The 23337-nt window shown below is 34.9% G+C and overlaps 1 protein-coding gene and 1 non-coding gene across 2 annotated transcripts; both read left to right on the top strand.

Moving 5' to 3' along the window:
• The first annotated feature begins 2831 nt into the window (after positions 1 to 2831).
• On the top strand, positions 2832 to 2938 carry LOC111900746 (small nucleolar RNA R71). The gene has a single exon (XR_002853273.1). It is a non-coding gene; the product is annotated as a small nucleolar RNA R71 (small nucleolar RNA).
• Positions 2939 to 19523: 16585 nt separating this feature from the next.
• LOC111900695 (dof zinc finger protein DOF5.6) lies at positions 19524 to 21498 on the top strand. Its single transcript, XM_023896575.2, has 2 exons — positions 19524 to 19693; positions 20283 to 21498. The coding sequence occupies exons 1-2, from the start codon at positions 19643 to 19645 to the stop codon at positions 21249 to 21251; spliced, it is 1020 nt and encodes a 339-aa protein (XP_023752343.1). The 5' UTR covers positions 19524 to 19642; the 3' UTR covers positions 21252 to 21498.
• Positions 21499 to 23337: the final 1839 nt, after the last annotated feature.

Here is a 23337-nt window from a genome sequence, read left to right as displayed (position 1 = left end):
CATTTCTAAGCACAACTAAGTAACATATGATGGATGAATAACACAATTTGGGCCAAATTTCGACATTGACATATATGAAAAACCCTGGCCCCTAAATTAACAAATTAGTAAAAATTAACCAAAAGAAATAAGAGATGTTTACCTTTGTGAGGAAGATTACGTAAGCAAAAGGATTAAATTAAGTAAAACTATGCCAAAATCGGGTGGGGGACCAAAGAACAATCTTCACTTCATGAGGTTGGGGAAGTGTTTTGGTCAAACTGATTCTTTATCCTTTAATTTGTGGTCCCGAGTAGTTTACTATTCACATCGTGAATCCATAATGGTTCACGTCGTGAGTTTTGTCTGGACTCTAAAATTGGGCCAATTAAATAGGAGGTGGGCTAAGGCATATATTGGGTCATTACTAAAAGTGGACATGCTTACAAAAAAAATATAGTTATCATATAAAATAACCATGCCCATATTCCATCTGAATTCACGTCATGAACTCGTAATGGTTCACGACGTGAAGTACGTCAGATTTATTAATTTCTCCAAATTTAATTTTGTAAGATATTCAATAAATTTTACCGCTTGATTTTAATGACTCCTTACTTGGTAATTTATTATGCAGATAATAATTCGGATGACATGATCGACTTCCTAAGAACTAAGAAAAAAATATGCTAAAAACTAAAAAGAAAAAAAAGAAAATGCAAACCAAATTCGGGTTACCTCCCGAGAAGCGCTTCTTTTTTAGGAGTCTTGAGCTGGACTCCATGCCTCCTACGTTGAATCATATGAAGAGTCCACCACTAGGATCTTTTTCTCCTTGAAACACCTCTTGTAAGCTTAGACATGTCTTTTATACTCCTTTTTCAAATTTTACTTTTTAGCCTTGACCTCGTCTCCATCAAGCTTGCGTTTGGTCCCTTTAGTCTCTATCTTGTCTTCATAATTAAACTCCATAGTATCCTTTTCTTCCTTTACCATTGGTCTTGTTATTTTTGATGTAACCTCCTCTTCATCACTCAACATCTCATCATCTTCCTTGCTCACCCAAGAAGTTGGATTCGTGTAGGCAATGACTTCAACTAAAAATGGAACAGATGCCCTCGGTTTTGTTATTTTAACTTGTTGAATTGTTTTGATTTCTTCCTCCATGAGCTTCTCTAATCTTCAAGTTCATTTTCTTCATTAATGTTGAAAACCTCTTCTTGAGCATGATTCCCTTGGAAACCATCTTCTATTCCAAAAATTTCCTTCTCATCCCCAACTCTCAAGGGGAGCTTGGACTCGCATATATCAACCAGAGCTCCAACAGTGTTTAGTAACGGGCGACCAAGAATAATCGGTACATTGGGGTCTTCTTTCATATCCAAAACCACAAAGTCTATTGGAAAAACAAATTTCCCAATTTTCATGAGAATATCTTCCACAATGCCCCGGGGTTGTGTCACTGAACGGTTCACCATGTGAATAGTCATCTTTGTAGCCTTCAACTTCTGAATATTTAATTTTTGATAAAACGAATAAGGCATCAAATTTATGCTAGCCCTAGAATCGGCTAAAGCATAAACCTTCATATTATTCCCAAACTCACATGGGAGAGTGAGTCGTCCAGGATCCCCCATCTTCTTAGGTACCTCTCCCAACACAGCTTTTGAGCTTTGCTCACTTAAAATCACCTTAGAATTCTCCTTTAATTGCTGACGAGTGTCTAAAAAGTCTTGTAGGAACTTAGCATATTCTGAAACTTTTGCAAGTGAATCAATAAAAGGAGTATTGATAGGAATACCCTTCAATTTCTTGATAAACTCCAGATGTTCTCTCTCCAGTGGAGTGAGATTAGCTCTAGACAGGAATGGTAAAGGTGGTTTATAAGCTAGAACATATACGGATTTCTTTTGTTCAGACCGAGCCCACGACGTGATCATAGCGGGCTCACGACGTGAACTAGGTATTCCAGCAGATTTTTCAATTTCGAGCTTTGGCTTCTTTGGCTTTAGATCGGGCTGATGTGGCTCCACTTCTAAGGCTTCTAGGAACTCAGAAATTGCCTCTTCTTCAATATCTATGGCCATTACGTGAGATTGGGTTTTGTTTTCAGTATTTTTCGGGAATATCTTTTCATTAACCAAAGTGGTAAGTTGACTAAGTTGTACTTCAAGGTTATTGATGGAGGCTTGCTGATTCTTTATTAATCCTTGCTGATCTATCATCACTGTGTGATGATTCTTCATTATAGCTCTTTGTTCTTCCATTGCAGTGTCAATAGCATCATGTCTTTTTTCTGAAGCTTCCATGAATTTCATCAACATGGTCTCTAATTTTGATTTCTTCTCAACTAGTGGTTGCTCTCTTTGGTAGAAGCCCCGGCCAGTTTGCCTAAATTTCTCTTCTTTTTGCTTCTTGTATTCTTCGTAAGGCAGCCACTCTTTCTTTGGTTTTCTCCAATATTCATCATATTTGTCCCCACTTGAGTAGCATACTTGAGCTTTCTTGTTTCCAAATTCATCCATATTGCAATCCTTTGTCAAGTGTGGGCCACTACATCTCTCACAACCAACTCGGATTGCATGAATTGATTGGTCCAATTGAGTCAACCTCCTATCCATAGTGCTAAGCATTGTCATCACAGCAGCCATCTCTTCAGTTTGTGTACCTCCACTACCTTTTATTCCATCATGCCCTGGGTTGTGATACTCGCGAGAGTGCCTTGAAACTCTTTAATCAGCTCCTTGGCCTGATTTGGGTTCTTTTTCGTTAGTGGTCCTTGCGAATCAAGGAGTTGTCTAGTCATGACATTCACCCCATCATACAATATCGACATCTCTTGCTGAATATTGAGGTCATGTTGAGGACAATTCCTTAAGAACCCCTTTTAGCGTTCCCAGGCCTCGTATAATGACTCCCCCGGATTTTGCTCAAAGTTGGCAATTGCCTTCTTGAGTTTAGAGATTTCGGAGGGTGGACAAAACTGATCTAGAAATCTCTCATGCAATTGGTCCCATGTGGTGATTGTACCAGGTGGAAGTGCCTTCAACCAGTCTTTTGCTGCTCCCTTGAAAGTGACTGGTAGCATCCTTAGCAAAGCTGTCTCCCTTGGGATATTGGGAGTATTAAAATAATCCGCAATATCGTTCACCTCGTCTAAATGTTTGAAATCATCCTCGTGATCCTTCCCGTAGAATGGGATATCCTTAAGTGCAGTAAGGATATGTCCCTTTAACTCGAATGTGGCATTGGCAGGAATCGTAGGATGTACTAAACCCGGCCCCACGTCATCTCGAATGCGCTTCTTGTAGTCCCCCATGGCCATCTCATAAATGTTTGCCATTTCGTTCTCCAACTTGTTCTCGGGTTCACTTGTATGTAATTCAAATTCAGGCTCGGTATCGTATTCGGACTCAGCTTGGACGGGTATTTGATCTAAGTGTTCAAACTTGCTCTTGTTCTTTGAAGATGAACTGGACTCTTCCGTTTTCTTCCCTGACTTCTTTGAGAACACTGATTTGAATTCTTGTAAAGCTGTCTTCTATGGTGTTTGATCTTCTTTCACGCTCTTATCCTTCTTTTTGTGAAGTGTAGACTCGGGATCTTCAAGTGGTGGTACCAAAGGTGCGTTAGAACCTCTGGTCATGAACTCCTGAAATAAGACAAAAAGATAAAATGTAAAACTGAACTAAGAAAAATGAGCTGAAATAAACAAAACTAAGGACTTCAGTTCTCACGTCGTGAATCTTTAAGATCCACGTCGTGAGTCCTGTAATGCAGAAAAAAAAATTAAAACAGAAAAGTAACTTCTTGCAGGTTTTATCCTACAAAAAGGATCAATTAAATTAGAGCAAACAAACTAATAATTAACTAAGTCGTTCCCCGGCAACGGCGCCAAGAACTTGATGTGCAGGGAAGTACCCACTAATTTTAATATTTATAACTTAACAAACTTAGACTAACTATGCACTTGTAGGCAGTATACCTAGTCAGATTACAATATAGCTTGGGTAAGTCGGGTGTCGATCACAGGGAACGGTATTAATTAATCTATTTACTACTAAATTAATCTAATTATTAACAAGCTAAAAGTGGTTTTATCTGATTTTGCAAGATCATACTAACTTAACTCAAATTCAATCAATAATTAAAAACACTCTTATCTAGTTCGAATCCACTTCGTCCTTATGGCTAGCTAATAATTATGGATTATTAAGTTCGTTGTTATTATATTAGTAATTTAGGTCTAAATTTACCAATAGTTAATTAATTCATGTAAAACTATGTATGGTCACACACAATTAAACACGGAACCAATTAAGTTTATGAATATGTTATGTAAGATTTATCATGCAAACACAATTATGGTCATAATCTATGTTCTCTAGCACAGCAAAGTTAATTACTTCAATTACTAACTAAGATTTTGGTTGATCCTAGCTCTAGCAATTCAATGTTCACTAAATTACTAGGTTATCAAGTTCATGCAGTTAATGGTCACTAAACTACACATAACATGAATTTAAGCAACTAAATCAACAACATAAGCATGCTAGGTAACAATAAATCAAACACAAGCAATTCACCAACTAAATAAATCCATATAAAATTATGCTATTCATAAGTTAGAAGCTTCATCTAGCTAGATAAGAGTACCTAGATTCAGCTGCTCATAGTAGCAACTAACACATAAACACAACTCAAATAAGAAAACATGTTAATAAGTATCAAACAAGTAAACAAATTATGGACTTTTACTCTTTTGGTGTTGAAAACGCTTTTTCCAGAACCTTACTTCTGCTGTAAATCGCCTCCTGGAACCTCTTCCTTTTGCCAAAAGTCTCCCCAATCGTAATGAACAAAGGTATTTATAATATCTTTAAATTTCCCGTCTCACGTCGTGAACTCGAGATAATCGTGTTCGACAAGGATTCCTTCACCCGGATGCTTATCTTCTAAAACTCTCTACTCACGTCGTGAACCATGAACTGTTCACGTCGTGAGTACGTCTTTTGGGTGTTTTTTCGTTCTTCTTTTCTTTAAGCCCCCCAAAGTTCCAAGTATTGTCACTTCTGGTCCCTTTCTTTGAAAATACTTCTATTTGGCTACACATAACAATTTATCCTTATAAGTACCATAATTCTGTGCAAATAACCAAAATATTAAATAAAATGTAGATCAATATTGCTTAAAACTATGTATAAATATGGCAATATAAGTACAAGCGAGCATTTGGGTTGAAGTTTATCTGTTCCTTTTACCCTATGTGGATAAAAGCGATATCTGTGGGCCCCTTGATGATTTAGTGATGACATCGGTCTTGTACTGATTTGATTCGTTCAATTAGTCAGTCGTCATAAATCGAAAATCGGGAAACAAATGATTATAATACATGTATCAGTCCATATGATATCTAGAATGGAGGAATATATGATCCCTTATCTAATGGACACATCATTGACTAGATCAGAGTTCGACAACGACTTTTAAGAGCAACGATTGCTAGTCAGGTTGGAGTCATGCTTGTAATAATAGTTATTAGACTTATCCAAGTGGGAGACAGTTGGATTAGGTGTTTAAGCCCATAACTATTATTGGTATGTATTTGACCCGAAAGTAGCATGGTCCATTTTGGTTGCATGGCATCAGAACAATTTGGATAGACTTTTGTGAGAAGAGGATATTTATGATTTGTTAATATATTATAAGCTCTAATATATTAATATAAAATCATATTATTTAATTAGTATTGATCAAGAATTAGTTTGGAATTAATTTTTTGATCAAAACAGACTAATTAAATAAATGGGGATTGATTTGGTAAATCATCCGTTCTTATAAAGTGGGCTTAGGATCTATAGTTCTTCATGATGGGCTAAACCCATGTTGTGACCCATGGATACTCCATGGAGGTTAAAACCCATGGAGCATGAGGAATGTGGAAAGGCATGGAAATTAAGGCTTGCATGGTGTAACCCTAATTCCACCACACTACATAAGAAACCCCGTGGTTCCTAAAATCGACACTTAAGGCTTATGCATGACAGCTAGCCGATTTGTGAAGAAAGTGTTCTTCTCTCTAGTTATTCCAATTATCAGTGGTGTTGTGTGATTCCATTTGAGGTGCAACGCTTGGGGCACAAAGCTCTTAAAGCTCCAAGCAACAAGCTACAAGAAAAGGTATGTCAACTAACTTGTTTTATTACCCAGGTATCTAAGTTTTGTATGCTATTTAGGGTAATATCTTGGAAATTTCAAGTTTGAATGTATAATAGAGAAAACATAGATCCAAGGTATTTAGGGTTTCATGTACACCTTAGGAGTGTTAGAATGCTCAAAACCCAACACCAAGATGATAGTCCATGGAGCCTAAGAAATATGAAAGGTCATGGTGCATTACGGTTTGCATGGATGTAACGACCAAAAATTTTAACCAATTGAAAACATTTTATTTCATTCAAAAACCATTACGTTCATACAATTGTTTTCGAAATAGTTAAACCTTCAGAGTATTCCCCCATAATCATATCACATAAATCATAAAACACGAGGAGCGGTACGATCACGCCTTCGCCTAGCCACAATCTCCTAAAGCACCTGAAACAATAAACCACAACTGTAAGCCCGAAAGCTTAGTGAATTTCCCCCAAAGTACCCATACACACATAAACATACGCATATAGCAGCGAACAACATACTACGGGTCCAAACAACCTTCCGGTCGAAATACCCCTGGCTCTCAACCATCGGGTTGGAATGCCAAGATGCAACGAGCCCAATCATCCTACCGGGATGGCATACTCTCGGCCCATAACCATCGGGTTGGAATGCCCATACACCTATACGTACAGCAATAACTACTATGGGTCCAATCATCCCTCAGGATGGAACACCCCAGGCCCCTCAACCATCAGGTTGGAATGTCAACATACCATGAGTCTGATCATCCTACCGGGATGGAATACTCCTGTCCCACAACCATCGGGTTGGAATGCCCCACTTCCTAAACATACAATAACTACTCCTACTATGTGTCCAATCATCCCTTGGGATGGAATACCCCAGGTCCCTCAACCATCGGGTTGGAATGCCAAACTACTATGAGTACAATCATCCTACCTGGATGGAATACTCTTGGCCCACAACCATCGGGTTGGAATGCCAAATTACTATGAGTCCAATCACCCTACCTGGATGGAATACTCCTAGCCCACAACCATTGGGTTGGAATGCCAATCTACACTAGCAAGCATGCACACATAACAGGCAACCACACAACACTCTACAGAACCAACATACTAGGGCCCTATCATCCTACCGGGATGGAATACCCTCTGCTACTGTTCAACATACATAACCCGCAGGTAACCTCCTACCAGCGTACATAAGGCAAGACCAACTACAGGTCTATTCTCATAACGGCTAGCCAACTACAAGGGTGCTGATTCAACAGAACTAGCCATCTATTAACTATCCATTCCTCTGGGATATTAAGCTAACAAGGCATATCCTCATATCATCATCCTATATACCAGGATACTAGCAAGCATAACATCACACAACATAACAAGCTCTAAACAACAATTCAAAGGGCCGGCCTTGGTGCCTTAGACCCTTGAGTACAATGAGGATAACTCACCTTGTAACTGCCGAAATCTTGCAAATCTCTTACTGCTGACTCACCAGAAATCCCAACTATCACATGCAAAAATTATCACATTAGAATCCATCACGACTTTCTAGGCCAATGGCCCACAACACTCATTAAGCCCATCATCCTCTTATTGGGCCAAGACCCAAAACCAAATCCTCATGCAAAGCCTAATATTGACCCAATTTACTAAATTGGGCCCATCTCACTAAACGGGCCTAGATCTAAAGTCCAATATAATTATTGGGTCCAAAATACTCCATCCATAATATTCAGTCACGGCCCAAGCCCCACAAGCCCATAAACAGCCCAATCACTTAAGGCCCAAAATCGAAAACCCAACAGAGGGAGTACGCTGGGCGTACCCCTCTTGGTACGTTGGGCGTACTTCGATTCTCGCGGATTGGAAACAGGACATTGACCCACTACGCTGGGCGTACATCAATTTACGCGGACCGTACGATTGCTGATCTAAAAATCCTCATAAGTTCTTAATGGCTTAAGCTCTTAAGCCCAAACTTCAGATCCATCGACCAAACATGCCTAGGACTCATAAAGTCTCAAACTTTATTACTTGGGACGTCCATAAAGCTCTTAACTCAAGGTCTTAATCCATTAAGACCTACCTACATCATACATGAGAGCACCAAAGCCATTGGGACCTCATTTTTCTCACTCAAGACGTTTCCTAAGGTCTGAAGGGACAGCTAATCTCAACCAACTCGCATCATGCATCACTTTGGGGTTTTGGGGACAAGAAATGGTGTCAAAACTTCATAACACCTAGATCTACACAAAATAATTACCGAGCAAGAGACTTTATACCTCAAAAGGGCTCCAGAAGATGATGCCTTCCCAGATCTACGAGCTCCAGCCATCCAACTCCTTCCTTGACAACTTATTCCTTCTTCTTCTAGGCTCTCCTTTGCCAAACCAAGCTCCCCATGGTCAAATATCCACAACAATGGAAGAAGAATGGGTACTTAGGGTTTCTGAGGGTAAGAGGGCAGATATGGAAGCTAGGATTGGAACCATTATGTTCCTTATATAGTGGCTGGTCCTAAAATTAGGGTTTCTAGACACTGGACGTACGCTGGGCGTGCGCCTCCAACACCCGCGTTCATTTAACCACTCTACGCTGGGCATAACCTAGCTTACGTTGGGCGTACCCATCCAATTACACGCATGCACTCCATGCATGCCTAGGACCCCTTTGCCAAATATTTCCTTTAGGGACCATTATTGACACTATCTTTAAAGTGTCATAACTCCTTTATTCTAAGTCCGTTTCCGACGGACTTTATATCCACGAAAAGGTGGCGAGAAGCCCTACGCTTTTAGCAACACACCCCGACCCGAAACCTTTTCGAATGAACCCAATACCCATAAAGACCAAAACGCCCTTACCCTTGATCTCGGTAATCCATAAATAATTACTTTTAGAACGGGGCATTACAATGGATGAAACCCTATCCTTTGTAACACTATTAAAGCAACCCCCTAGCCCTAAAATCGGTTTCCCATTCATTCTAAGAGGGTGATAATCGATTTTGAGCTAACTAGTCTACTCTCTCAATCCTCCTCTTACATTTGGTGTTTGTGACACATTAGAGGCATCACACTTGAGGTGTTAAAGCTTTATAAACAACTTTAAGAGGTATTTATCTAACTTGGTTTTTATGTTGTATCCTCCATTGTATGGTAGTTAGGATGTATGCTTTGCAAAATTGAAATTGCATGTATAATTGGAGAAAACTTAGATCCAAAGCATCTAGGGTTGCATGTGCACCATAGGAGTGTTATAGTGCTTAAAACTCAACATCTCTTCTGATGATACCCTCTTCATGACGAGGTGACCTTCTTCAATTCTATGTCTAATGAAATGGTATTTTCTGTCGATATGCCTTGATCTACCATGATCTCTTGGTTCCTTTAAGGAAACTGTCCCTTCATTACCACAAAAAATCTCCATTGGCTCCTTGATGGCTGGAAGAACTCCAAGGTCTCCGATGAAGTTCTTCAACCAAATATCCTCCTTTGATGCTTCGCTTGCTGCTGTGTACTATAACTCACAAGTAGAATCAGTCACTGTCTCCTGTTTGGAACTTTTCCATGTTACCGCTTCTCCATTTAATGTAAACACCCAGCCAGATTAAGAATGGAAGTTGTCTCTATCTGTTTGAAAGCTAGCATCACTATTCCCATTCACTCTCAAGTCATCACTGCCACTAAGAACAAGGACCCAATCCTTAGTTCTTTGTAGATACTTAAGAAAATTTTTAACTATTATCTAGTGAGTTGTACCTAGATTTCCCTGATAAAGACTGACCATGCTCAACGCAAAAGCCACATCATGGCGATTACATATCATATCATACATGATAGATCGATCCAACAACGGAAGCATATGAAACTCAACTCATTTCTGCTATCTATGCATCAATACTCGGACTCTGAGTCTTACTCAGTTTGGTATTAATCTATATAGGCAGTTCTCCTTTCTTGGAATTCTCCATAAAAAACGCTTTAGTACCTTTTCTAAGTATCTACTTTGACTAAGTCTAATTCTCCTTTTACTCCTGTCTCTCAAAATCCTTATCCCTAGAATATAAGCAGCCTCTTCTAGATCCTTTGTAGCGAAACACTTTCCAAGCCAAGACTTAACCTCTTGCAAAGTTAGAATGTCGTTTCCTATAAAAAGTATGTCATCAACATACAAAACCAGGAAGGTTACTATATTCAAACTAGCTTTAACATATACAGAAGATTCATCCTTGCTTCTGGAGAAACCAAACTCTTTGACCTTCTCGTCAAAATGAAGATTCCATCTGCGAGAAGCTTGTTTCAATCCATAGATTTATTTCTCAAGCTTACACACTCTATTCAGATACTTTGCATCCACAAAACCCTCTAGCTGACTCATGTAAACATCCTCAGCCAACTTCCCATTGAGGAAAGCAGTATTGACATCCATCTACCAAATTTCATAGTCAAGAAATGCAACTATGCCTAGCATTACCCTAATAGATTTTATCTTATCTACTGGGGAGAAAGTATTGCCATGGTCAACCCTGGGGGTTTAATTAAAGCCTTTCGCAACCAGTCGATTCTTAAAAGTGTGTACCTTTCCATCCATGTCGGTCTTCTTCTTGAAGATTCATTTGCGCCCAACTGTCTTACGACCTGGTACATTGTCAACCAAATTCCAAACTTGGTTGTCATACATGGACTTAATCTCGCTATCCATTGCCTCTTTCTAGTTGGCTGACTCAGGGCTTGCCATTGCTTCCTTATAATTAGCAAGTTCATCCAAATTTACCAGTGTACTATTACTGATAAACGTATTATCTTCCGTAGTAATATGGAAACCATACAACCTTATTTGTATTCTAATTCTAGTGGAACACCTAAGAGGTAATGATTCGTCAATTGGTTCAACCGAAATTTCTTCCTTAGGTTGAGCCCTAGTATTATCAGAAGTTTATTCATTGTTTGACTCTTGAATTTATTCAAGATCAATGGTACTCCCACTGTCCACTTTGCATATAAGATTTCTCACTTTCTCTAAAGACTCCCCTTCGTGCTATGAAAACCACGTTCTCACTAGGTCTGTAGAACAAACATCCAAAGGACTTTTATGGGTAGCCGATGAAAATACATTTCTCACTTCGAGGTTCAAGCTTTTCGTGAGTCTCTCGTCTAATGAAAGCTTCACAACCCCAAACCTTGGAATGTTCCAATGAGGGAACCTTACTTGTCCACATCTCGTGAGGTGTTTTGGCAACTTTCTTAGTTGGGACAAGATTAAGAATGTGGGCTACAGTCTTTAAGGCATACCCCCAGAAAGAGATTGGAAGTGAAGCTCGAATCATCATGGACAAAACCATGTCCAACAAGTTCTGATTACGCCTCTTAGCCACACCATTAAGTTGTGGTGTCCAAGGTGGAGTCAATTATGAAACAATTCCACATTCCTTGATGTAATGGTGGAACTCAATACTAAGATACTCATCGTCTCTATCGGATCTAAGCATCTTTATCTTCCTCATTAATTAATTCTCTACTTCTTGCTTAAAATCTTTGAACTATTCAAAGGTTTCTGACTTACGCTTGATTAAGTATATATAGCCATATCTGCTATAATCATCAGTAAAAGTCACATAGAATCGATTTGTATCCCTTGTGGTGGATCTAAAGGTCCCAAACATATCCATGTGTATGAGATCCAACAATCCTTCACCTCTTTCACAAGAACCAGTGAAAGGTGATTTTGTCATATTTCCTAGTAAACAAGAGTCGCATGTGTCATCTAACCGTAAGTCAAATGATTCCAACACTCCATCCTTTTGGATTTGGGCCATGCATTTCTTGTTAACATGTCCAAGATGACAATGCCACAAGCACGCTTTGTCTATACCATTAGACGAATCAATATGATAAACACTATTTCCTAAATTTTCTACAATCATCATAGTTTCATACACACCATCACAAGGTAAAGCTTCAAAATAAAACACACCATTTTTATAAGCATAAATAGAACCATTCTTGTTATTAAAAGAATATCTAAAACCTTGTTTAAATAAAGCATGAAATGAAATGATGTTTTGTGTCATCTCTAATGAGTATCAAGAATTTATTAAATCTAAACCTAACCCACTACTAAGCACTAAGCTATAAACTCCAATCTTGGTAACAGGTGAAGATCGCCTATTGCCCATGATCAAGTTCATCCTTCCATGCTCCATATCCTCACTTCTTGTTAGCCCTACAAATCAGAACAAATGTGAAACCCACATCCTGTATCAAGGTACCAAGAATGATAATATGATGAGTTATTAGATAAGATAATGTAAATACATGTCGGCGTTGGCTTCACCTTGCCATCCTTGACATCTTGTAAGTATTTTGGGCAGCTTCGTTTCCAATGCCCCTTGTCATTGCAGTAAAAGTAACTAGCCTCTTTGGGGTCAGAGATAGGGGGAGCATCAGAACTGGATTTTCCTTTGGGTCTTGTACTTGACGACCCACCTTGGGACTTTCCCTTCTATTTTTGTTTGGGAGGATATTCCTCTTCTTCCCTTTCCCTTGCCTTTTGGCCAGAACAGGTGCACTAGTAGGAGTGGAGACAATACTTTTTCCCTTCATTCCTGATTTAGTTGTTCGAAGGAGGTTGTGTAATTATGACAAAGTAGTTTCATTGTTGTTGTTCAAATGATAGGTCAATATAAACTGTTCATAACAACTTGGTAGTAAGTTCAACACTATGTCGATTTCTATCTCTTCGTCAAAATTCACATTGAGCTTGAATAGCCTATCCACGTATCGCTGCATTCTTGAAACGTGGTTGCTCACAGACTCTCCATCCTTCATCTTTCTAGCAATGAGGGAATTTACTACCTTGTACTTTTCTTGACGAACTCGCTTATGATATTTCTCCATAAGGTCCTTGTTCACCTCGTACGGTCAATAATCCTCATAGTGCCTTTGTAATTTTGGAGTCATTGTCGCCACCATGATGCATGCAACTTTTGTGGCAATATTATATTGTTTTCTATAGGCGACCATTTGTTCAGGAGTGGCCTTTGTTTCGTCGATCTCATCCAAAGGTTTTTCAAGGACGTATTCCTTATCTTCGAAGCAAAGGGCCATTTTGATGTTGCGCATCCAATCTTTGTAGTTGGTGCCATCCAATTGCACCTTCAAGCAGATGTTCAATAGAGAGAAGTTGTTGTTGTTGGAAGAGGAGGAGGAACTAAAAGCATCAGTTAGAGTAGACATCTGAAAGACTAGATAGTTTTAGTTAGATAAGAATAATCCTCAATATAACACCCAAAATGAAATATCAAGGGTAGGATCCAACTAAATACTTTACAAGTTAGAAAATGGATGTTGTAATCTAATTGTAGATTAGATAAAGGTAGGTAAATGACAATTTACCAATTTCATCATTGAAAAAAAAATGAATTTGTTTTTAAATGAAATTCCTATATCTTTTTTAGAATCACTGAACTTTTCAATGGCAAGTTTAATCTCGATTATGCTTTTCTATTTGTGACTAGGATACCAAGGATCACAAACAAGATGTGAATAACCATCAAAATTAACTAGGTACTCTCGATGTCATTTATCATCTCATTCTAATATGCATGTTAGCCACACGCGCTAGGTTATATTTTTAATGTTATATATATATATATATATATATATATATATATATATATATATATATATATATATATATATAGTAATATTAGATTTTTAATGTTATATATAATATAAGGGTGTACTTTTAAAACTTTTCAAAAATACTAGGTTATATTTTAAAATTTCAAAATTAATATTCAATTAATTATTAAAAAAAACAAACCAGTCATGAATTCAAGATAAGGATACCAAATTACATTTTAAAAATATTCAGTTTTATGCAATTAAAACATTATTAAAGGTAGCTATTCTAATCAATTCATAAGATATCTTTAAAACCGAAATTTATCGATCTGAATGTCCAACACGTCGTGGTAAACAATCAACACGTCGTGTCAGGCCAATTTAGCCTGCCAATACGTCGTGATAGAAGAACACCATGCCATGTGTTCGGAACAGAATGAAGATTCCGTTTGCTCCTTCTTGTTTAAGTTCAAACATTGTATCAATTCAATAGAAAACTAAACATACGCTTTGATACCACTGATGAGTTTTGAGCATAACAAACAAATATTATGTGTGCATGCAACCCTAATTGTTGATCTATTTTTTCTCTAATTGAACATATAACTTGAGCAAAAAAAATAGAAAAACCTAATCTCCTAGCATATTTTCTAAATACACGAAATATGGGTTAGATGATTCATACCTTGATTGTTATATAGTAATAACAATCCAAATCCTTGTGTTGATGAAGCCTTGAGAGTAAGCGTCACAAATGTCACGCCTCTAGTGGTTCACACCCAACACTAGAAAAGGAGAATGATTGAGAACGAGAAGAAAGGTTCAAATTTTCGGCTAGGTCTTCCAAAGAACAAGTGGCCAAAATTTTTAGGGTTTAGGTTGTTTATATAGTGAAGTCAGGAAACCCTAGATAAGCCCTAATCTAAGATTATCTTAAACCAAGTAATTATCCACTTTCATGTTTATCCACCAAAAATTATTCTAGAAACCCTAAGGCTTATGAAAATTGTCCATAGCCTATGGAGGGTTCTAGATTGCCTCTTGCACAACTATTGAACAATTACATTTCAGTCCTTGCATTTTAATTAATTTATTTAATCCCAAAATTAAAGTCAATTAATTTCTGATTAAATATTAATTAAATAGTACTATTTCTAATTAATATATTATTTTCATAATATATTAATAAATCATTTATTCCAATTTATTAATCAAATAATAAATCAATCTCTTTCTCCAAAATCATTCTGTCTAGTTGCTAGTCTTTAGGGCAACCCAAAAAGACTGTGCTTCTATCAGTTTAAGTATATACCAATTATAGTTCTGGTCCTAGACACCTAATCCAACATAATGAAGAACAAACAAACAAACAAAGACTAAATAGAAACAGAAGAACAAGGATGATCATAAAGATGTTTTCACTAAGAAAAGGTTCTCACAAAGAGAACAGTTGCACAAAGCTAGGCACAAAGCTCTATTAGGGTTTAACCCTAATAGTATACTATATAAAATTACAGAAAAGGGGATTCCACGATTTTAGGGTTATATTCTAATCTATATAAAGTCTGATCCTAATCACTTAGATTACCGATCTGATATCTATTTTATAATTAGAAAGTATATCTACCTAATATACAAACGATCACTAAGATTATGAGAATCATGCAGTCGTTGACGAAGTTGTTGCTAGCACTGGCGTTGAAACTGGTAGACAACGTGTTATGTGTTTGACTCATCAGATCATAAGGTGTGATTTTACAATAATCTACATATCATTTTTGGCATTTTTTGTGTTTCTCTTTTAATAAATATCATAACTACAATCATAAAGAAATCCTATATATCTTATATAACTTAAGAGTACTTTGTTGATTTGTCGTAACAAGCGCATTTGTAGGACAAATGTTACTTCATTGTTGAATTTTTTGGTCTTAGATGTAAAACATTTACCATAAAAATACATCTTAGCGACGATCCTTTCACAATCGAACGACACCGAAAATAAAGGTTTATGTACTAGAGACCGCTATTCCCAAATAGAGCTCTATTATACAAACTAAGTGCCTAGAAACAAATTCCTTATGACAAATTAATAAAAGTCCTATTAAAGTTATTTAGCATGTGTTTTTATAATTATTGTAACTCTTATAACGTTTCTTGCAACTATTTAACCATGTTGGCATTTAAGTAATGTGTTGTAGAACAAAATAAACTTAATTTGATCACTTCTAAAAAATAGGAACTCTATTCATTCCATTCTTACACCTAATTTACTTTTTTTACACCTAATAACTGAAAATCATATCATCATATCATATCATACTATATTATAAAGGAAACATTTTTCCTTTCATCACATTTATTTGAAACTCTCATACATTTTTTTTCTTTCACCACATTCATTTGAAACTCCCATGACTTTTCAATTTCTTTCTAATAATAATTATAAGTTAGTTAATAAGGTTAAATAAATATCAAATTTAAAGTGTAATCATATATAACTAAATTTCAATATTAAAATAATATATTTACTTCTACTTATAAATTTATGTTTTTTAATTTTTAATATATTATACTTAATTTATTAGTTTTAATATATTGTTGGATGTAAAACATTATCATTTTAAAGATACAATTTTGGAACAATTTGTATAAAATATTTAAATTATTAATTTGAATATAACATTACAGGGTCAACTTAAATATAAATTTTAGTTTAACTTAAACAACCCAAAGAATATTTTGTAAATAGTTAAAAGTGATTAATCGTAGTGTCTTACAAATAATGATTATAAGTTGGTTAATAACGTTAAATAAATATCAAACATAAAGTGTAATCATAAATATATACTAAATTTCAATTTTAAAATAATATCTTTACTTCTACTTATAAAGTTATGTCTTTAACTTTTAACATATTATACTTATTTTATTAGATTTAATATGTTGTTATATGTAAACCATTATCAGTTTAAAGCTACAACTTTTGAGCAGTTTGGACAAAATACTTAAATTGTTAAGTTAAATATAACATTACAATGTCCACTTAAATATAAATTTCAGTTTCACTTAAAAAACCAAAGAATATTTTGTAAATATCTAAGTGATAAATTGCAGTGAGAAATGCAAAAACTAAATTGTAATCTCAAATTAACTAAAATATTTCCTAAAAATATTTTTATAATCGTTAAAAGTTTTCAAATAAGTAGCTTAAAATAACTTATAATAACAATAGTTAAAAATAACTCTATATAAATGATTATATTATTACCTTTAAAATATAAAAACAATGTTTGATGTTTTTAATAATTATAATGATAGAAATTAAAACATTAAGCAAATAAATTTTAAAAAAGTAATTAAAAATAACAACTATAAATAACATTAAACCATATATTATATTTAATTTGATTCATGTGTAACTCGTGGATGGAAGTCATTCAAACGATTAAGATTATGTAGTTATAATAGATGTAGATATATTATCATATAATTCAAAATAATCAATATATTATATCAATTTCGTATACAAATTATTATATCAAATTTAACAACGTTCTTGCTATATTTACAAAAATATATATTTGTAAAGACTTCAACTATATAAACGTTTCTGTGCAACGCGCGGGCAATCGCCTAGTTTAATAATAAAAGTTGCATGTGACCTAGAAACACGTTTCATACACCAAATCAACAAAGTCTTTTTAAATTATATAGGATAACTACAATCAAAAAGTCCCTTAGAAATGCGCTCCATACGAGAAATCAATCAATTCTTCTTAAATATGCGCTCCATATGACAATTTTATGATAAACGTTTTACACACAAAGCTTAAAAGAATTAATAATGAAGTAACATTTGGCCTATAAATGCGTTTCTTGCGACAAATCAACAAAATCCTCTTAAGTTATATAAGATATAGATGATGTATTTATAATTATAGTTATGATATTTATTAAAAGGAATCACAAGAATCCCAAAAATGATATATAAATTATCATTATTGTGTTTTTTAATTATATATATATATATATATATATATATATATATATATATATATATGAGCTTTTTAATGAAAGGGAAGTAGATAATGTCTTTCTTTTGAATTTTTTAATAAATAAATATGAGTTTCTTTCAAATTAATTTAATATATATAAAATGGAGAATCTTTATAAAATTCTTTAAACTTTAAATCTATTAACGAAAAACATCATTAATTGTTTATTTAGAATTAGGCCCAAAAATCAGTACTAACTAGATACAAGAATTATTTTGCAAATGTTTATTAGTATGTTAGACTAATATATATATATATATATATATATATATATATATATATATATATATATATATATATATATATATATATATATATATATATATATATATATGAGAAAAGTGAATATGTGGTTGTTATGTAACTAAGCTTAGGTATAGAACCTTTTAAACGGTGTAGTTTTAAACAAAACAAATCCAATTTCATTTTCTCTTAATTTTATTTTACTAGAGTACCATTGAATTAAGTTTATTTATGAAATTAAAAAGATCAATTATATATATTTTTATTGCAAATAATTATTGAAGTTTATAGAGAAAATAAAAAACCAATATTTTTTTAACAAATATAACTTAAGCGTTTTGTCTTTCAATTGAAAGACTATATCCAATGATTTTGTTAAAAACTTGATTGAGTTATGATATGTTCTTCTTTTATTTTTTATTTTATTAGTTTTCATTTAGAATTTAGTAGGCTTGATTAAATGGTCATGACTTTTAATGCTTTAAGTTCTTAGACACAATGAAGAAAAAAAATAGAAATTTGAATGATTTAGTAAGTCACATGATTAATGAAGAATAGTAAAAGATATTTCATGATTTGTTTGAATATAAATAGATCAAAACTAAATTTTTTAAAGGGTTCTATATATAAGTTTAGGTACATAACAGCCATATATTTTCTAATATATATATATATATATATATATAGTTATGACTTTTTACGTTGATAAATTAAAGCCAAGTTTCATGGACTTTTCTACAAATTTCTATTAGAAAGTACTTGGTCTATGATTAAACATATTTTTGTTGTTTCTTTTATGCTTTCGTAATTATACAAGTCGGTACTCGGTTCTAGCTATAGGTAGTTGTCGGTTTTGGTTCCAAATGTAAAAATTGGTTTGAACCAGGTTTGAAACGGATGACATCCCTCGTCTTAGTTAGTACTACATGAGATTATCCAAATTTGATAAAAAAAATTGTATTCGGATCTGAAAAAAAAAAAAAAAAAAAAAAAGAGGAAATTTTGTAAATTTCGAGAGGATAGAAGCTGCTACTTTGGCAAATCACATAGTTAGCCACCCTACGAAAACTTCACAAACACAATTTCCACGTGGGCACAATCTAGTTTGACACGTCACCAAAAAGAATTTATGCCTTGCTTGTAACAAGCGACCTCGTGGGTCCCAACACAGCATGATCTTTCGGTTTTGGCCTTAATCGAGGAACTCAAACATCACACTGTCACAATCACTCAGATGTCCCACTTCATCCAACGGTTCTCATCAAAACAACAAAAAGCATCCACAAGATCCTGATCGTTAATCGTGTAGGGACATAATGCAGGGTCCACATTGGGAATGTGTCACCGATGACAGATGCAGGCTATCCCACCACTCGTTACTTTTTCTTCCTTCTTATTCACATCGCCTTCGACCCCAAAGTACCATTGCATACTTCACATTTACTCTCTTTCGTCTCTCTAAAATACCCACTCTCACACACTCACTGTGTGTGTGAGGTTTTCACTTCTGTTTTTTTAGAACGATTCCACTTCGGATCAAATGGGTTTAACGTCGCTTCAAGTCTGCATGGACTCGTCTGACTGGTTTCAGGTACAGATTTCTTTCTAAATATTATGATTTTAGACTCCTAAATTTGGAAATTGATTGTAATTGTTGGGGTGAGAACAAAATTTGTTTAAGAAACAAAAAATTCAGAACCAGCTGCATTTAGTAACATGAGTCAACATCTACTTGCATTTACAGTTCTTACTTATAAAATACGCAAGTGAATCAAAAGTACATTTGCAAAAGAAAGACTACATTTCTAGTGAATAAAAAACTGCAACTGGTTTATCGTTTTAATGGTGCTAAATACATCTATCCATTACAAATAATTGTCTCGAACCCTTTGAAATGAAAAACAAAGAAATCACTTGTTAGGAAAGTCGGTCACTCTTGGATTTTGGTTATAAATATACCATCATTTTCTAGTTAAAAAAATGATTAGTTAAGGTTTGCATTTAGGGTTTCATAATCATTGCAATATTGTTTTGGAATTTTTATAAAAACGATAAGTAGTTCTTTAAGGGAAAGAAAGATAAAGAATGTCTTGTTTTGGTGTACGTACATTGGAATTGAATGTTCTGAAAGTACAATTCCCGACACAGATTCTGATGTTTTTTTTATAATTAATATCCAGGGTACAATTCAGGAGGAAATAGGAATGGATTCATCGTCTCCTTCAGGAATTACTGATCCCATGCTTGCATGCTCGCGGCCATTAATGGAGAGAAGGCTCCGGCCACAACAAGACCAAGCTCTCAAATGTCCACGCTGCGACTCCACCCACACCAAGTTCTGCTACTACAACAACTACTCACTCACCCAGCCACGATACTTCTGCAAAACCTGCCGCCGATACTGGACCAAAGGTGGCACCCTCCGTAACATTCCTGTTGGCGGTGGTTGCCGGAAAAACAAGAAAGTCTCTTCTAGTTCCAAGAAATCTACATCCGCCACCCCTAACAACCACAGCAACGATAACAGCATTAACATCCACCACCAGAACCACCAACAAAACCCACATTTGATTAACCCTAACCACCACTTGATTATGAACTCGACTGATCTTCAACTCTCGTACCCGGAATCGTCGATGCAGTTTTCTGCGTCTAACTTGTTTGGAATCGGGAATTCAAGTAATATTCCTAGTTTTATGTTTGAGAATCTGAACAATAGTGCTACCAGGGCTATCGATTTCATGGAGAACAGTGGCGGAGGCGGTGGGAGTCAGTTTCTCGGGATTATGGGTACCGGTGGTTACGCGGCGGACATGGGTGGTGCAAATATTTTAGCTCAGAATTATCATGGCGGTAATCTTTGTTCACCCTTCGGAGGAATGACACTCGATTCGATTAATAACCCGTTCATGGAAAGAGGGTTAATCTCATACAATCACGAAGGGAACGATGTGCATGATGATACGATCAGTTCACTTGATGTAAAGCCAAAGCTTTTGGCTTTAGAATGGCAAGATCAAAATTGTTCTTCCGATCACCATGGCGGCGCTGCAAGTTCCGGTAGCGGTGGGTACTTAACGGGTCTTGGGTCATCATGGGGTGGCTTAGTCAATGGCTATGGAACATCAACGACTAACCCATTGGTTTAGTGTACGATCGGTTCGAACTTTTGGGTGTGAATTGGAGCTAAAAATGACTGCTTTGGTGGAATTTGAAACTTGTTTTTTTTTTTTTTTTTTTAAATATTATAATTAGTGGTGTTGTTGGGTGAATGTTATTTTAATTAGCATTCAGATCGTAGGATTTTGTGACATATCGAGGAAGATAATTAGTGTGTTTTTTTAATGTTTTTTAAAACGAATATCGACGTAATATATGATCTTTTAAGATTCTATATATGAAGAGAATGTCTTTTTAGTAATGTTTTCTTTAGAAGATGATTTGTCTTTGACTGTACTTTGTCTACTTCCGTTTGTATATAAACTACAATTATTCACACTTGAATGATAAATACATATTTATAAGATTAAGCTTTAAATCTATGATTTTAAGTTTAAATTTGTTAGATAGTTGTCCCACAAATAATTGACGATGAATTCAAGTTTTAAAAATCTTTTTGAACAAAAAAAGTACTGATACAACAAGCTTTGCAAAGTTATGTTTTGAATTCTACTTATAAAGACTTTGCACTCGAGAGCATAACATGTGAAAATACTTTTATCATATCAACAAATATACCAAACTTTATTTCGGATTAAAAACGTAGCAATTTTTTTGAATTTTTCTTTTTCAAATTTATATGTTTACCATTAAGAGTATTCACACCATATACTTTAATTGAATTGAATAGTTGAATAAGATGAAATATCTAATTGACATTAATCAATAAATTAAACTAACTATAATGAAATGAATCTAGGGTGAACAAAAGTATTGGAATTATTCCCGACCCAAACCGGCACTGCTTATGTTAATATGAGACTTGTTCGTAGACCTGTCAATAGGGCAGGTTTGGAGCGAATCACCTTTGATCCAAACCCTTTAAAAATTTTAAAAACATGACTCGTCCCACTCCAATAACCCTCATGTTTTGAATAATCAAATCCATACTCGTATCCACCGAATATATCAATAAATACCCGACCCATTAACCCGACCTTTTTTCAATATTACAATTTAACAATTTTAATGTGTGCCACAAACTAATATTTATCAAAAAAAAATATAAAATGTCTACTTAAATAATATATACATTACTTAATACTCAATATCTAATAAAATAAAAGTTACATTTTACTTAGACATAGAGTTGCATACTTTTGTGTTATATATATATATATATATATATATATATATATATATATATATATATATATATATATATATATATATATATATATATATATATATATGAGTAGGATCAAATGAGAACATCTAAAAGGTTGAGAACACGAGAACAGATCTAAACCTTCTAAATTTTAAAATCAAAGGTTATTATTATTGGGCCATTTATTTAAATTATGAAAGTCATAGGATTAAACTGTAACTTCCTAATTACCTAAAAGGGTACTATAGTCATTAGGTTTTATCTTATTTTTATCAACTCCTATAATCTCTCTCTCTCTCTCTCTCTCTCTCTCTCTCTCCCGTTTCCTTTAAGCCCTAATTAATGGAAGCTAGGACTAAAAAAAACGTCCGCCTCTTCCCTCTCATCTCTCCACTGCCGACTTTTACATATTAGATTTGAGCTTCATTATTCGTAGAAATTTGATCCATGTGTAGCCTTTTGTGACAGAAGGGATTTGGTGGGATTTCAATTTTTTCTTGTTATCAATTGTGTCATCCAACTGGTGTAGGGAGAAGCAATAAGTGGTGTGCTGGAAGTTGAATCTTTTGCCATTTGTACAAAGGTGTCAAATACGTGGAGGTAGAAAAGAGTTTTTTTGTTTTTAGAAGCCAGACACCATGATAACGACGATGTTTTCACGAGCAATTCATTGTAGTAGCAGCAGGGTCAAATTTCACCACTCTTCAATCTCACGCATCTTCTTCGTCGCCAGGAGCATTACCGATTACTCTAATCGTTATTAATTTTTTTAGGGCTTTTGGTTAGATTCATGAATTCACTAAATGGAGTCTAGGATGGCTCAGATGAGCATGGAAACAAAAAGTATTGTTGATCGGCTCAAGAGTTCTGGATTATGGCGAACCAAAGGTCTAATTGGAGGAAAATAG

Source organism: Lactuca sativa, chromosome 5, assembly GCF_002870075.4.
Source record: "Lactuca sativa cultivar Salinas chromosome 5, Lsat_Salinas_v11, whole genome shotgun sequence".
NCBI classification, from domain to species: Eukaryota; Viridiplantae; Streptophyta; class Magnoliopsida; order Asterales; family Asteraceae; genus Lactuca; species Lactuca sativa.
This window is presented reverse-complemented; position numbering and strand designations above follow the sequence as displayed.

Bases quoted from the DNA above. Each gene is read 5' to 3' on its own strand.
- LOC111900695 (XM_023896575.2), top strand. From the start codon at position 19,643: ATGGGTTTAACGTCGCTTCAAGTCTGCATGGACTCGTCTGACTGGTTT. The intron at 19,694-20,282 runs GTACAGATTTCT...ATTAATATCCAG, and splicing joins ACTCGTCTGACTGGTTTCAG to GGTACAATTCAGGAGGAAAT.